This window comes from Armigeres subalbatus, chromosome 2 (genome assembly GCF_024139115.2).
Source record: "Armigeres subalbatus isolate Guangzhou_Male chromosome 2, GZ_Asu_2, whole genome shotgun sequence".
In the NCBI taxonomy this organism is placed as follows: domain Eukaryota; kingdom Metazoa; phylum Arthropoda; class Insecta; order Diptera; family Culicidae; genus Armigeres; species Armigeres subalbatus.
This window is the reverse complement of record NC_085140.1, coordinates 310,250,382-310,267,601: the sequence shown is the minus strand read 5'-3', so window position 1 is coordinate 310,267,601 and position 17,220 is coordinate 310,250,382. Positions and strand designations below refer to the sequence as shown.

Below are 17,220 nucleotides of genomic sequence, written 5' to 3'. Positions count from 1 at the left end.
ATCAGCGTATCCTTACTGGAAATGAAAGTGACCGCTCCAGATGCTAACGATTGGACTGAGGCCAAACGTACGATGCGTTATCTGCTAGCAACAAGTCATTTGCGATTACGCCTGGGCTACAAATTGACGGACCTTAAAGCTTTCGTCGATGCGGATTGGGCTGGAGATAATCGAGACCGAAAATCCAACAGCGGCTTCCTCATCACTTTTGGCGGTGGTGACATCAGCTGGAGGGCGAGAATGCAAACATGTGTCGCATTGTCGTCAACCGAAGCCGAGTTCATTGCTGAGGTGAGTCAAGAACTACTACCCGAGCAGGAGAAATTACCTCAATAATACCTCATTCTTTTATTGATACCTTACTCTGTTATGAACTAGCCTTGCATAAGAGGTAAAATACCAAAAAATAATACCAAAATTTTATGTGCACAATACTTCAGGCATAATATACTCTCTTATAACAATACCAAACGCATCACAAATTATTATTCGTTTGGTATTGAAATACCTAAGCATTTTATGCCTGAAGTATTTTGCATATTGATTTTTGGTATTATTGTTTGGTATTTTTCCTCATATGCAAGGCTAGTTCATACTAATTTCTGTTATCAAGGTTGTCGCTCCTGCTCGGGTATGGATCCGGAAACTGACGATAGATGTATGTGAACCAACGAGTAAGATCTTGCTCTATGAAAATAATCAGAGTGCGATCCGACAACTCAAATCAGAGCGACTGGAACGACGGTCAAAACAAAGCCGTTTAACAAAATCAAATTAATGAAACATCGAACCACGGCTGGTGTTCTTCCTGGGTGTTTCAAGGAGGAGTGTTGAGATACCGAAACTGAACAATCGAGAAACAAACCAAGATTCAATTAGTTTTTTAATCAAAACAATCTGTACAACTCTAAGATAATAATTTATTCCGCTGTTATAATCCGTAGCAACTGGTTGTCTAATTATGCGCTCGGTTAACAAGCATAACAGCACAAGAAGTGATAGACATTGTACAGAGGCGACCCAGGACGGATTAGTTGGATGTGGAGTGTCAGAGTTCGACTGACGAAAAGAACGTTGTTGTCAGAAACTGTACACTTCGATACTTCGTTGAACGGTGGAAAAGCGACGGTGCATCGGTGAACAGAATAAACATTAGCGACGATGGACAAGCTGTGGAGCCACCTATACTATATAAGGTTAGAAAAACCATTAAAAGATCTAAAAACAATAAGGCTGCTGTAAAAGACCAGCGCCCGGCTGGACTTTTCAAACATGGCCGACAACACAACGACAGATCAAATGCTTACCCTGAAGCAAATCTTTGGTAAATTCCGGGAGTACAACTTGTAGACACATCATCTGTTTATTGATTTCAAAGCAGCTGCAGCATACGGTTCTGTGAATCAAAATGAATTATGGGAAATTTTGGTAGAACATGGTTTTCCGCATTGGCGTAACTACCTCCGATGCCTAGGGGGGGCTATCTTCTTCCTTCTTCTTCTTATTGGCATTACATCCCCACACTGGGACAGAGCCGCCTCACAGCTTAGTGTTCATTGAGCACTTCCACAGTTATTAACTGCGAGGTTTCTAAGCCAGGTTACCATTTTTGCATTCGTATATCATGAGGCTAGCACGATGATACTTTTATGCCCAGGGAAGTCGAGACAATTTCCAATTCGAAAATTGCCTAGACCGGCACCGGGAATCGAACCCAGCCACCCTCAGCATGGTCTTGCTTTGTAGCCGCGCGTCTTACCGCACGGCTAAGGAGGGCCCCTCTTAGGGGGGGGGCTATAGTCCCTTTATATTTTTTCTCGAAATTGACCCTCTTTTTGAAAATTCTCGAACATTTTAACATCTCATCAAGTTATCAGCGGTAATGTGACAAATGCAGTCCAACCACCTAAGGCAATTGCGGATCCATCACACTTATTCATATTATTCTCTTTTCTCAAGCACGTGTGCACGTGTGAGCAACAACTCACAGTCTATATTTAATTGCGCTCGACTAGCGTCAGGCAGTGGATATATTTGCATACTTCATAAATATTCTATCTATCTCAAATAAAAAAAAAGTGCAACTTTCCATGGATTCCGCCGAGAATCTTCCAAGAATTCTGATGAGAATCCTTTAGTGATCCTGACTGGAATGTTCCAGGGACTCCGACGGGAATCTCTAAATATTTCGACATGAATCCTTCAAGAATACCGATGGGAGCCTCTAGGGATCATGATGGGAATCCACCAGAGATTTCGGAGGGAATGTTTCAGGAATTCCAACGGAAAAATTTCAAGGATTCCGACGAGAATGTACCAGGGATCCTTCACCCTCCAGGAATTTCGACGGGAATATTTCAGGAAATTGAGGGGGAATATTCCAGGGATTTCGTCGAAAAACCTCCAGGAGTTCCAATATGATGGTTCCAGGTATTTCATGAGCAATGTTCCAGGGATGAAGACGCATATCATCGAAGGATTCCGAAGCAATCCGTCGAAGGACTTCGAAGCAAATCGTCGAGCGACTCCGAATTAATCCTTCAGTTATTTCGAAAAGAATGCTCCAGCGATCCCGAAGGGAATCCTCCAAGGATGTTGAAGCAAATCGTTGAGGGATTCCGATGCAAATCATCAGTCATCAGCAAATCGTCGAATGTTTAAAAAAAAAAAAAATCGTTAAGGGACTCTGAACAAAATCTATGAGAAGCAAACCGTCGATATATTCCGAAACGAAACGTCGAATGATTCTGAAGCAATTCTTCGCGGGATTCCGAAGCTAATCGTCAGCCGGATTCCTTATCGTCTAGAGATCCCAACGCAGATCATTTGCAAAACGTCGAGAGACTCCGAATTAAATCTTCAAAGGATTACGAAGCAAATCGCCGAAGGATTCTGATTTGTCAAGGAATTTCTAAACCAATCTTAAAACGAATCTGGAGATATTCCGGTGCAAATCAACGAGACATTCTAAAGCAAATCCTCCATGGATTTTAAAGGGTATTTTTCACAGATTCCCAAGGGTATTGCTTAACAATACTGGAAAGAATCCAGGAATTCTTCTGGATTACGATTGGAATACTTCGATAAATCCGAAAAGAATTCTTTAGAGATTGAAGTGAGAATTTTGCCCGGATTCTGATGAGAATCCTTCGCAGATGCTGATGGGAATCTTTCTCAGAATTCAGAAACAAGCTAATTTTTCTTCCACTCATTTCATTAAGTACTAGTTGACCCGGCAGACGTTGTCCTGCATAGTAGGTGAGAATGTGCATTCCGAACTGCCCATGCAAAGTTCGCATAGGAATCACAATTTTAGTTTTTCACGGTTTGCTCAACTTTACTCGTAATTTTTACATTAGGAAATATCATATAAACCCGTCGGAAACTATAACGAATGTTTCTGCTAAAGAAATGAAAAAAATCCATCCAGCCGTTTTCGAGTTATGCGGATACGAACACAGACCATTTCATTTTTATATATAAGAAGAAGATGATAGAGTAAATATGAGAGATAACTCTTTAGTCTTCAAACTTTTTCGGTAATTCATTATGCTATATGTTGAAAACTAATATCACTGCTAACTAACTTATCAAATCCTAGGGGGGGCTAATTTTTTTCTAAGGAGGGCTAAGCTCCCCTAGCCCCCCCCTTATTTACTCCAATGGTTTTCCGGCGAAATAGATACGGATGATTCGTGTATCGTTGGTCGGATCGCTATCAAGTGTAAGCGTTGCGAATGAAATCTCGACACCGTTTCTAACATTAGATGGATTGAAGTAGTGTGATGTTCTCTCGAATCTACTGTTCGATATAGCGCTCGAGGGAGCGATAAGGAAAGTTGGTTGCGGTACCATAATCATAAGATCGCATATGCTCCTGGGCTTTACGGACGATATGAGTAATTCTCGCTGAAACCGGGCCACTATTTACACGAGGTTCTTAAAAATGCCTAAATTTATATTCTTTCGAAAGCTTTCGGCGAGTATATCAAGGATCCGAGTTAAATTCTTCAGAAAGATGAACCCCTCGTTAGTTTTACACGAAATCATTTTAATGGACCCCTCGATTTTTGTCAATTCTTGACTCACCAAAACTATCATAACTCCAACATTTCTCAACCGATCGTGGAGATCAGCATATTGTTGGAAAGAGGAAGAGTGTATCCTCAATTTCCAATAGTAAAAATAGAAGCAGCCATATTGAAATTAGTCGCCATCTTGGATTTCTTTTTTAAAACTATTTTCCCGTCAGGTTTGCAACCACCGATTTTGAATATTAATCCATCGTTGGAAAGCCTAGCTTATATTGTGCATTGTGTCAAAAAATCTTAGGTGTATGTTTTTTCTATCAAAAGTTATGTATTATTTACCAATACCCAAAATTAAAAAAAAATAATACAATAACTTGAAAACGGCTCCGTTATGCTCAAAACTTTTGAGCCCTTCAAATGAAATACTATAGTAGATATGCTTTTCATTTTTGAAACATATTTGGCTTAGAATAGTGTATGAAATCAAGGAACTGACGTCGTAGTATCAAATAAACCAAAAAAATAATGTTCTTTGATCAGATTGGCCTTCAAAAAATAATTTGGTAAATCGTACATAACTTTTGATAGAAAAAACATACACCTGAGAATTTTTGACACAATGCACAATACTAAGCTTTCCATCGGTGTATTAATATTTAAAATCGGTGGTTGCGAACCTGGTGGAAAAATAGTTTTAAAAAAGAAATCTAAGATGGCGGCCAAATTCAATATGGCTGCTTCTATTTTTACTATTGCAAATTGAGGATACACTCTTCCTCTTTCCAACGATATGCTGATCTTTACGATCGGTTGAGAAATGTTGGAGTTATGATAGTTTTGGTGAGTCAAGAATTGACAAAAATCGAGGGGTCCATCAAAATGATTTCGTGTATAACTAACGAGGGGTTCATCTTTCTGAAGAATTTAACTCGGATCCTTAATATACCCGCCGAAAGCTTTCGAAAGAATATAAATTTAAGCATTTTTAAGAACCTCGTGCAAATAGTGGCCCAGTTTCAGCGAGAATTACTCATATCGATACTATCGAGTTTGATCGCCGTTCCGTGGCAGAGGGAAGCAGCGAGGATTGGGCTCACGATCAGTAACAGCGAATTGAAGTACAAGGTCGCTGCAACTATCAACGTGGGTTCATTAGTGGTGTGGTGGTAGAAAAGTGGTGGTGAATGGTGAAAAATTTGAAGTTGAAGAAGAATGTGTAAACTTTGGAACTCTAGTGACGTGCGTTAATAATGCCATGCGTATTGCGGGGCTTATTACGGACTTTGTAACCAGTTTAAGTCCCGTTGAAGTTTTGTGGTTAATAACCAATAACTAAGAAATTGCATGATGAACATAGAGCTGCGAGCTGGTAATGTCCTCGTGGGGGATCTTATGTCAGAGAAGAAGAAGAAGGCATCGTTCGACTCAGTATAGTGGATCGTTATGTGTTATATAATTCGTTATACGATTATAAGACTGATTCGACGTTCTTCCAAATCGAGTTTCAAAGTATTCGGTGAGACACCTGACAACAGTAAAAGTAGCTTCGTAACAAGAGATTTCTACTAATTTTTATTTTATTCTGGGCCATTCATCCTGCCAAACTTTCTATACCTGCAGTACATAACAATTTAACTTCTAAAAACAGATACATTATGATAATAATAAATGTGTTACTTCCAACATTCAGTTTATTGATTACCTGCGGATGGATTCAGAAAGTCTTCTGTCTTACAGCACAATACATTGTTTGAATACAACTTGAAGTGTATGAAGAGTGAATAGAAACTATTTGTATTTTGAACTTCTGTGCTATACATACTGCCATTTGAATGGTAAATTCGAAAAGGTTCGTTAGCAACAACCAGTTTATGTCGTTTAATGCGGTACCGGTCCATCCAACAGTAGTTGCATCATTACAACTACACCGGTTGTATAACGAGCACCACTTCTCCACCGCCTTCGGATCGTCTGACGGGGGAGTAATTTTTCAAAACCTTGCAAAATTTCCATGCTGCTAAGCTCCGGCAAACTTGACTGTTGCTGATTCTTGCACACTGCATAGATACTGCAGTAGAGGAGCATTATCGCATCCTTTTTGTTGAACATCACATCGTGTCTCATCTTTCTTCCGACAGCCGACGTCGTTGTCGTTTGAGTCGGATTAAGGAACGCTCCGTCTTTCTACCCAGTGAGCAGCAGCGAGGTAGTTTTCGATCTTTTCCAACGACATCAGAGCGAAATTAATTTTCATATGCAATGGAAAGGGCGAAATCTTATTTTCGACTATCCGTTTTCATTCAGAATCAATCGTGATGTACGTAATATTCGAGGTATTTGTGTCAGGATGCGAAGCTATTTGCTTCATTATTCAAGTACGTTGGCCCCGTCCTTTGCAATTTCAATTTTACCACCCCTTGATGGGAGGGTATGTGCATGGAAGTTACTGAATTCGGATGCCAATGAACAGTGGAATGTTTTGTCTCGACATATCTATCGTATCGTGCTCCATAATTAATGTCCAGGTGAACGAGCAAGAAAGCTGATGTTGAACTTGAATCAAAAGTGGTAGCCACACTGTAGATATATAATTTGAATCTGTTTTATAATGTGTTAAAATGTGAATGCCAAATTTTTCACATATCTCATAGTTAAAGTCGAGACAACAAACTCTATTTTTGTTTTAAGCCATTTTATTATTTACCAAATTTGTGATGAGCTAGATGACTGTGTGGCCCTTCTAAATAAGTGATTTTTCTATTGAAAACTATGAACAAACAGAAAATATCATCGATACATTGGGAGCTTCCCACTTCGATGTCTGGTTGGCAAATTAAACAATTTCATTATCAACAATAGAAATTTCTATGACAATAAAAGAAAGGTTGACATGTTACTTTAATAATACAATTGCTAAGTTTGTAGTAATAGCTCTTATATTTATTATTATTATTTATTCAGACTAAGGCCGAAGTGGCCTGTGCGGTATATAAGAGTCTTCTCCATTCGGCTCGGTCCATGGCTACACGTCGCCAACCACGCAGTCTACGGAGGGTCCGCAAGTCATCTTCCACCTGATCGAGCTCTTATATTTAGTGATCCCCAATAATCATGGAAGAGTATACAAATATATACTATAAGCTATGTTCGTAATTTAAGGTAAATATCCATTATTTTTATCTCTAATCAGATTGCCAACATTTGATATTTTCCCCTATGAAAAAATGAGTGTTTGTTCGTTATTAACGCTAACTCGAGAACGGCTGGACAAATTGTAACTTTTTGACTAACAAAAAATCTGAAAAAAAAAGAAAATTTAGAAAAATTACAAGGAAAATTGGAAAATTCGAAAAAACGGTATTTTCATACACAAATGTTAAGTATGTTTTTGTGGTGGTTCGAGACCCCTTCCCCTCTGAAAAAGGGGGTTCCCATTCAAGTGAAACAGAAACTCCTGCATAACTCGAGAGCTAATCATGCATATAAAACCAAATTTGGCAAGTGGAAAAAGGAAAAGAAGTTTTGACGTTTGCTTTGCGATTATAGTTGCCCATTTATAAAATTTCATCGTCTCTTTCGAAAAAGAGGTTTCTTAAGGACCAAATGAAGTTTGGAAAATGCCAAAACTTAAATTGTGAATTTGAAAAAAAAAACAAAAAAAAATATGTACCTAATAATTAATTTTGAGTGAGACGGAGCTCGACGGGTCAGCTAGTTTGAATATAAGGCAGAGGGGTGTAAGTGACATTTGGTCGAAATTGAGTTTGCTGCAGCAAAAAATGCTTTGGTTTTAGAGCTTCGCAGCAACATACTTATTTAGTTTTTATTCAGGAAATTTGTAACTTTTTGAACTTCCATACAACATGTGCTTGCCACGAAAAAATACTGAAAAACTTTACACCCATTTTTCTCAAAACTAAGTTTTTGTCACTTCCACACCTTCACGTTTGACCTCCTCAAATTTAAACTTTAAATATCTGACATTTTTTGGGTAATCAGAATAATGACCTCATTGTTGACAAATCTATTCTTTTTATTTCTTATTGCTTTCTTTATTTGGTAGGCACTCTGTGTTTCTTAACCTCTACTGTACCGAGGATCAACTGTGGTATTCTGCTATATAAAATCCACACAGAATCTATTTTTAGATTTCCATCATTCATTATGATTGTTGTCGCCAGTCCAGTTCATCGTGACTCCATTGTGTCCGTTTGCCCATGCCGTGTATCCAATGATCGTTGCATTGTTCGGTTGCCATTTGTGCGGGTAACGATTGGAGGAATGCCTCCGAGATGAATAGATTGTCAGTCGTCGTCAGACAGCCGTGACGGTAAGGCGCGTATCCCAAAACGCTACCGTATGGGCTGTGGATTCGCGACTGACAAGGGTTTGTGAAGGGGCAGGGAATCGAACCCACGACCATCTGCTTGTAATGCGAACATGTTGCCAACTACGCTACGGGACCTCCTAACACAAATCTATTCTGCATTGCGTTGTTTTATTGAAGCTAATACAACAAAATATTTAAGAATACATGTCGAAGCTTAACTTTATTCATACATTCTTATACACTTATAGTCTGCTTTTCCTTTAAGGTTTGCAATATCACGAAACACGAGAACTTTCCCTCTCAACTACGCTCAAGTAACAGCAGTGCAAATATTTATTAAGATTTCGATATGGTTCTTCCTCTCATAGTCAGGTGGTACTTGCAACGCAACCGTTCTGTTAGTAAGAGCAATACTGGATGTCTATGTCTCGATTACTATTCCTTGTTTTTTTGCTCTCGATCCAATACACCACTGGAAAGGCAGAGGACGACTTTAGCGTGGACTAGGGGGAGTGGGGTGATTGGTTTTTCATCTTCTTCTTTGATCGATGTGGGATGGGAAGCATCCGCCCAGCACCTGACCGTCCGGTACAGGATAGCGGGTTATGAATTTCAATATCTCTCGATGGTTGAATTCAGAAGCGATGGTTTCGTTGTGGATCAAACGGAAACCAAAGACTATCGAAGCTTGAGTTCGCCTCAGTCCTGTTGTTTAATATGTTTCTTAATCAAAAAAGTTTTTCAGCAGTATTGAGGGAATTGTTGCACGTATGAAAAACGCTGTCGTTAGTAGAGCGATAAAAAACACGTGATTTACAGTGTCTTACGGTTTTTCATTACTCCGAATAGGATTTCCAATAGTTTGTTCAGATTAATCCCACAAAACCAAGTTAATTACATTTTTGAAGATATTTATCAAAATATTGAAATTACTATTCCTCTCCTTTCAAAATTGGCAAATTTGGCAGCATCATTATTCTCGTCCAATCGGAAATTATTTGTTCGCCTTTTTGTTTATATAAAATAGCTTTGAATTAAGACTAGCAGACCCAACTCCAAGTGGAAGACAGAATAATGCTTTTTTGCATTTCAAATTGTTCAAATTGTCTTAATAATAATATAAATATTGTGAGCCAAGTGCACTATAGCTTCCGTTGTCATAAATAATATTGTTCATACTTTCCACATCTTCCAGTTATTTTGCTCTAGATGTAGAGTCATATATCAACGCTTGGGACAACAGGTTATCTATAAAATATATCTGAAACATTATTTAGGGTAACTGTTCCGATTCTTTATCTTATGACTGCTAAATTGATCATATAAAAATAAACTACTAAAAAGAAAGAGGCTGTTTTGTTCCTATAGAGTCTCTATGGATAAAATAGATAGGGAAACGAAAGATGAGAAATGGGTCAGTTTCTCTATTTCACTGTTTCATTCCTTTGCAGGTACGCCGAAGTGGAAAATCATCCAAAGGCTCGTGGACTGGAAACTGCCCTGGGGCAAGCACTGAAAGAAGCCGTCGACGATGATACCTACCGAAAGGTGAAGCGGATGAGTTATTCCGGCAACGCCGCCAGTGAGGTACGTATCGAAAGAGCTGCACAGTAGAATGTCGAATAACAAATAGTCGACCACAATAATATGGGCTAAAGACTTTCTAATTCAATAGTTCATATGAATACACTTTGGAAATATATCGAAGGTGAAAAAAAAAGTTTCTACTGAAGCCTGTCAACAGAATTATATTCCAACGCTTTTCTGATAGAACCACACAACGTTCGACATTTGGTTTTCCACCCGATCCCTCGGCATCGATTCCGGACAAGTGCAAAACATCCTATAAATAAGTCCGTTTCAATCGATGCCCGATCGGCATCCGGGATTGGGACAAAGCGATAAGAGGTGATAATGGTAGAGATTTATGGCGATTGCTTCTGCCGGTTCCAGTGCCACCGGGAACGACGACGATGTCAACGGCTATGGTGCCGTCAGCAACGCCAGATTGTTTTCTCGCTCAATTCTGTGTGGGATTTAATCGAATTTAAATAAGTATTTTTTTAGACGTGTATTTTTAATGTCATATTTTTTCTGACTTATACACATGAGTGTATAAATTGCATTATTTGTGGTTACAGTGAAAGTTTATTTTAAAACATTACAACTGTTCAGACTATGCTGTCAATATTTAAGGCGAGTAAGTCTAAAATCATATCTTGAGAAGCCGCAATGAATAGTTTTGAGCAGCTTTTTGTTCTTAATCAAACTCTTTCAAAGTCTAAATCCAATTCAATCTGTTTTGTTTTCGAGGGAGAACAATTGAACAAGATTCTTTTTCTTTTCTGGCATTATAACCGTCACTGCGACGTTGCTGCTTAAAGACACTCCTCACGGAATCCAAATTCAAAAGAACTCGCGTTTTCAAAAGCACATTCCTTAGTACGAGAGCAACGCACAACTGTCAATTTAATTTTTTCAGCTTTGCTGCGTCGCAGCATGCCTGAAATAATAAAATTGATAGTTGTGCGCTTCTTCTTTATCGAGTAGTGGGCCCTTGAAAACGCGAGTACTTTTGATTTTGTATTCCATAAGGAGTGCCCTTAAGGTTCAAAAGTACATCCACTAACCATTACTCCGAGGTTTCTGAGCTACATTCGTATATCATCAAGCCTACATTTTCCACCGAATGCAACTTGTTGCGAGTTAAACGAAGAATTTTTGTCTGATTTTCCCCCGTAATAAGACGAGTTTAGTACTATTCCATTTGATTCTTGTCCAGTTTTATTTACAAGTATTGTCAACAACAAAGTATTGTCACTCCCCATATTTCATTTCACATCTCGTACTTTTCACTTTTTGCAATGAGTACGAGTGAGACGTCTCACTTATGGACACGTAGGTTGATACCAGAGATATGTACGTGGCTCAAGAGGCGCCATGGGTAAATCACTTTCCACCTGACCCAGGTCCTTACAGGCCATGCACAGTGGTGCGTTTGGCTAAAATCGTGAACTTTTTATTTTACCACTTCAGGGTGTTATTTTTCGACATTGGTGTCTTTGGGAATAAATTTTAGAAAAATATTGCGCATCGAATGACGAAAAGTTGTAGTTCCAATTTTTGCCACAGGTGGCGCTGCAAAATGTAACTTCTTTAATAAACGATTTTTAAATATGGTGTCTTTGGCAAAGTTGTAGTGTAATTTATTATGAATTTTATTGCTGAAGACACCGAATGTCCATCTATCATCGTTTTTGAAATACGGGCGTTTTTTATGGACAGACCCTAAAAAAACAGTATTTAAAGATATTTTCGAAACTAACAGTTTCAGGTCAATACAATGTTCTACAAAAATGTATATATAATCAAAATAGACCACTTTCTGGAAGAAACCAGGGATGTTTTTTGCAAACATGACTTGTTATCGGCGATTTAGGGTCGAAAATACTAATATTTGAAGACTTCATATGCAACAGAGGGGCAAATTGGGGCAAGGAAATCCCCACAGGATTTAAAATATCTGGTCTGTAGTTTCATATGCATATAATTATGTCTGTCTCCACGTGTATCCAAACAAGTATTTCTAAATTTCATAAATCGACATTTTCAACTGATATTTATATAATTATTGAGATTTCACCACACTGCATACCACGCTGTTGAATGTTAATGTCAAAAGAAGTGCAGCGTGAAGCTATTTTTTGTTCTCTTCATCCAATCATTTCACACAATGCAATTCTGACGTCATACGCTACTAGGGATGTCGTAAAATCCCGAATAATCGATTAGTAACTAATCGATTACTCTTTATTCTTATTCAATCGATTCATCGCTGGGTAATAATCGATTTAAAATTAATCGATTATCACATGTCAAAAAGACACCGATGCCAAAACATAACACCCTGAAGTGGTAAAATAAAAAGTTCACGATTTTAGCCAAACGCACCACTGTGCCATGGTTGCTCAGACAGTATCTACACCTGTTTGGACACTCGCCCTCACCTCGCCCGAGTGTCCGGTGTGCGCAGGTCTAGAGGAAACGGCGGAACACGTATTGTTCGTGTGCCCACGTTTTCGCACAATGCGTAACCACATGCTTGCCACATGTGTTCTGGACACTACTCCGGACATCCTAGTCCGGATGATGTGTAAAGATGAAGTTGGCACAGTTTTATCGGCTATCGTCCAACTCGCCTCGGAGCTACACATAAGGTGGCGCGTGGACTCGAGGAATGGCTAGTTCAGGCGCAAATAAGAGGTGATCCAAGGATTCGGAATCGGCTTCATGGGTCGTACCGGTGCCCTGTGGTCGAACTCGATCCTTTTATCGAACAAGTCGCCGCATGAAGAACAACATGGTATCGTCGCTGTCGCGGCGTCGGTCAACCAGGCGGGTTCCGAGCCCGAGGACGGAAAGGGTCCTCGTGAAGGCTGGGGCAGGCGTAGGCACCGCGTCGGCCTACGTGATGAACTTATTGTACACATAAAAAATCACGATAATAAAGATTTAAAAAAAAAAACCGCGTCGGCAAGTCCCTCTGTGTGATGGTGAATTGGCCCTATCGCAGTGAGGTCAATTTGGGGTGCACACAGCATTCCCGAGCAACACACATGTGGCACAACAGTTTATGTGACTTAAACACAATCGAATTTGGTCACATTTGAGTTGCTGCAACCAAATCGGTCCAAATTGTGCTGCTAGGGTTATCATTCTTGATACCAGCCGTGCAGAGGGAAGCAGGCGCGAAGTCGACGCTTCCCACCTTCCGAGGACATAGGGCGTGGTAAGGCCACCTGGAAAGCCGGCACGATACCATGGTGTTCTTCTAAAAAAGCGAGTCACGATGTTCGGTGCTGCAAGGACACGCAGCTAAGCTTGAGGGTGCGTTGTGCACTGGCCCCCCTTTGAAGCATTACTTTCTGGTTGTACCGAAGGGACGACGAGCTTGGCGGCAATGGAAACGGTTTAGCGGATCGGGGGGTCAGGGATGTAGTCCTGTCTCCCTCGTTTGCTGATGGAGGTGGTCCCTAACCCCGAACTTCCTGGACGTCCAACCCAGGATGTCTGTTGAGCAGATTCCCTCTCCATTGCTTAGGAAAAAAAAACACACACACACACATCACTTCAATTCGTCGAGCTGAGTCGATCGGTATAACACTATGGGTCTCTGGGCCTCCTATAAAAAGTTCGTTTTTGGGGCGAGCATATAGCCTTTGTATACGAGAAAGGCAAAAAATGTTGTAGTAACTTACCATATAAATATGTTCGCATTAACGATTGCGCCCTAATAGCGGTTCTAAGCTTCGATGTACACGAACTTTGTTCGCCAATGAGAGCCGTACGACGAATTTCGCGCCAACCCTTCTATGGGGCTGGCAGCACCATCTCAGAATCGAATGAAACTTGGTGGGCATAAAGATATGGTATTTCTAAGCCACCCTGCATACTTAGTTTTTCAAAAATTGTCAAGAATAACATTTGATAAGGGCCTAATTTTTTTCATGGATTTTTTATAAATCGATGTAACTCTAAAATGACAAGACCCACAAAAAAGTGTTGTATGGCGGACTGTCGTGAAATTCCCAGAAGTTTTTTGGAAAAATATCCAAAAAATAAAATACCGATTTCTACACTGAAAAAATTAGTTTTAAAAATTAAAAACGATATTACAAAAAAAACCTCATCTCAGAAATCGATGAAATTTTTCCTGCAGATAGATATTTTAATTATCTAACTTTTCTGGGAATGTTCCTGTGACATATTTAAGGAAAAAAAAAATTTCTAACAAAAACTTTTTTCATGTCCATATTGAGTGAAAATTTATCAGCGTGTTTTATGCCTACAGCACCAATTATAGGTTCAGCAGCCTATCATCAACCAACGACACATTTTGGACGTATAAAAATTTGTTTGGGGAGCAATTTAGCATAATCTAACATAATTGTGGACCAACATTTAAAAAGGGTTTATGTTTTATTTGACTTTTTGAATCGAAGTAACTTAAAAATAATTACTTTGAAAACGGGCAATTTTGCCGAAACGAAACTGTAGTGATATTTAATTGTAATAGTGGAAAAGAAGATGTTGTTTTTCAGCAAAGGCTAACCACTGAACGGTGTAATTTAGAAACCGTTATGAAGCCTGTAGATGATTTTGTATCGTATTTTATTGAAAAAATTGATAAACTTATAACTTATGACATTATTTGCAAACAGCAATACACTTGTACAGTTAGATTTCTCTAAAAAATATTCATTCATTATCCAAAATGCTGCTCAAGGTTGGAATAATTCCCAGGCAACAATACATCCATTCTAAAAGAAACGGTTAATTAGAAAACGTTAACTTTATTAATCAGAAGTAATGACCCATGACACAAAAGCTGTTCACTTATTTATTTCAAAATTAATTGACTTTTTGAAACAGTCGATCGATTTTACAAAAATTACATTTGTGTCTTGGTGAGCTGCAGCACATTATAAAAATAAAAGGAACTTTGCAAGTCTGTGTAATTTAAATTCAAAACATGGCTTAGAAGCAGAATGGCACTTTTTTACAACATCGCACGGAAAAGGCCCTTGCGAAGCTATTGGTGGCACTCTCAAACGAATGGCAAAACGAGCAACTCTTGCCAAAGATTTTGGAAATACTATCAAGACTCCTCGGGAGTTGTACGAATGGGCGAATGGGCACGTTTTCAATCAATCAAAAATATCACTAAATTATATTTCTGTTATATCGCGTATGAGCAATACCGCCATCGTCTGGGGGTGAGAATGGGTCATCGCTCTCACCGCGAGCATGGAGGGCGTAAAGCAAAATCGTTCAAAAAGGTCTCTTATATTTTTGTCTTCTTGTCCTCAGATACATCCATTCCACAAGCATTCTAAGTAGTTGAAACAGTGACCCATTCTCATCCCCATTTGACCCATTGTCACCCCCGACGACGGTACTCAACAAGAGTTTGATGAACTTTTCAAAAAAGCAAAAACTATAATTGGCACACAAAAGCTTCATTCTTTTATACCAATCGCTCATAATAAAATCCTGGCTAAAAAATTCCAACTGAGATGAAGACCCAAAAGTCTTTGAATTGTTCGACTAAGTTTACAAATTAATGAGTATTCAAGTAGAAATTAGAATTAAATGTAGTAACAAATAAAATTAAAGAAAAAGTTTAAAAAAATGCGGGAAAATTATTATTCTTTAAATGTGCGTTTACCGGAAATCCCCTTAATGAAATTACCTACCGAGCTTCATCGTTTGGAATCAAAATGTTTATCTGATTAAAAAAATTGACCTCCAATTTTTTTTTGCTTGACCAATTTTAATCTTTACATTCATTAATTTATTTTCTCGGTGAACGAAACGCTCTTTTATGTTTCAGACTTCATAGTTCAGACAAATTTACAATAGTCCATCAAACATGACAATTTTGTAGATCTGGTCATTTGTGTGTAACATTGATATAAGCAATCTAGGAAAATATACGCCCTTTCCAAATGTTGGTCCACATTAATGTTAGATTATGCTAAATTGCTTCCTAAACAAATTTTTATACTTCCAAAATGTGTCGTTGGTTGATGATAGGCTGCTGAACCTATAATTGGCGCTGTAGGCATAAAGCACGCTGATAAATTTTCACACAATATTGACATGAAAAAAGTTTTTGTTAGAAAAACTTTTTTTCCTTAAATATGTCACAGGAACATTATTCCCAGAAAAGTTAGATAATTAAAATACCTATCTGCAGAAAAAATTTCATCGATTTCTGAGATGAGGTTTTTTGTAATATCGATTTTAATTTTTTAAATTATTTTTTTCAGTGTAGAAATCGGTATTTTATTTTTTGGATATTTTCCCAAACAACTTCTGGGAATTTCACGACAGTCCGCCATACAACACTTTTTTGCAGGTCTTGTCATTTTAGAGTTACATCGATTTATAAAAAATCCATGAAAAAAAATTAGGCCCTCATCAAATATTACTCTTGACTAGACCTGTGCGCCGGTCATATAATCGGCGGCGGCGGCGTAGTGGTCACTTTTGCCCCGGCGGCGGCGGCGTCATGGCGGCGCGCCGTTGGCTTTTATCGGCGGCGGCGGCGGCGGCGTGAACCGGCGTGGATGAAAAAATCAATGGCTTAAAAATCAATTTTAAGGTGGATTTTTGAACACTATTTTGATTCACACGTCCCGAATCGCCCTATAAAAATCGACTTCAGTGTATTAAAATTGTAATATCGATCGATCATCACACAGCACATTCCATAGTAAATTACCATCGACACTAATAAGTACCTGATCTCAAATTGATATTTAAATTAAAACTATTTTATTATTCTCTGATTTTGATGAATCAAAATTTAACAACAAATCCTGCTTCAGTTTTCGTAACCCTTGAGCAATATTGAGAATTAGACTTCGGTTTCATAGGACTAATTTGTTAATATTTTTTTTCCAAAAGTTTTCCTAATTCAGTATTTTGATAAACTTCAGTCGATTACTTCTCAATATATCTAAGTTTCAGAAAAATTCTAACTACTATTCTTTGAGTTACATATACAATTGTTCAATGTTTGAGCGGTTGCATATCTAGTATATTTAGAGAATTTGCAGTGCGTTCTCCTGATGTTACCCTTGGATCCTGGAAGGATATTCACGATGGAATCCACTAATGACAACCACAATGAACAGTTTACTCCCTACCTCGCGTTCTTGTATGCACAAATCTCAATAGATGATCAACATGACTAAAATGAGCTCTGGCTAAGTAAGACTGGGGCACGATGACCAACCAAATTGAATAAGTTCTTGGTGGAGTTCCTGAAGAGATTTTTGACGATTTTTTTTG

The 17,220-nt window shown here is 38.6% G+C and overlaps 2 protein-coding genes across 3 annotated transcripts in view; one reads left to right on the top strand and one right to left on the bottom strand.

Moving 5' to 3' along the window:
• LOC134212578 (uncharacterized) overlaps positions 1–17,220 on the bottom strand; it is an 896,490-nt gene that overhangs the window by 417,926 nt on the left and 461,344 nt on the right. The window lies entirely within an intron of this gene.
• LOC134212573 (uncharacterized) overlaps positions 1–17,220 on the top strand; it is a 120,017-nt gene that overhangs the window by 84,435 nt on the left and 18,362 nt on the right. For both annotated transcript variants that reach the window (XM_062690559.1, XM_062690560.1), the window contains exon 12: positions 9,813–9,948. In XM_062690559.1, the coding sequence (XP_062546543.1) occupies positions 9,813–9,948 (136 nt within the window). The remainder of the gene's footprint in view (positions 1–9,812; positions 9,949–17,220) is intronic.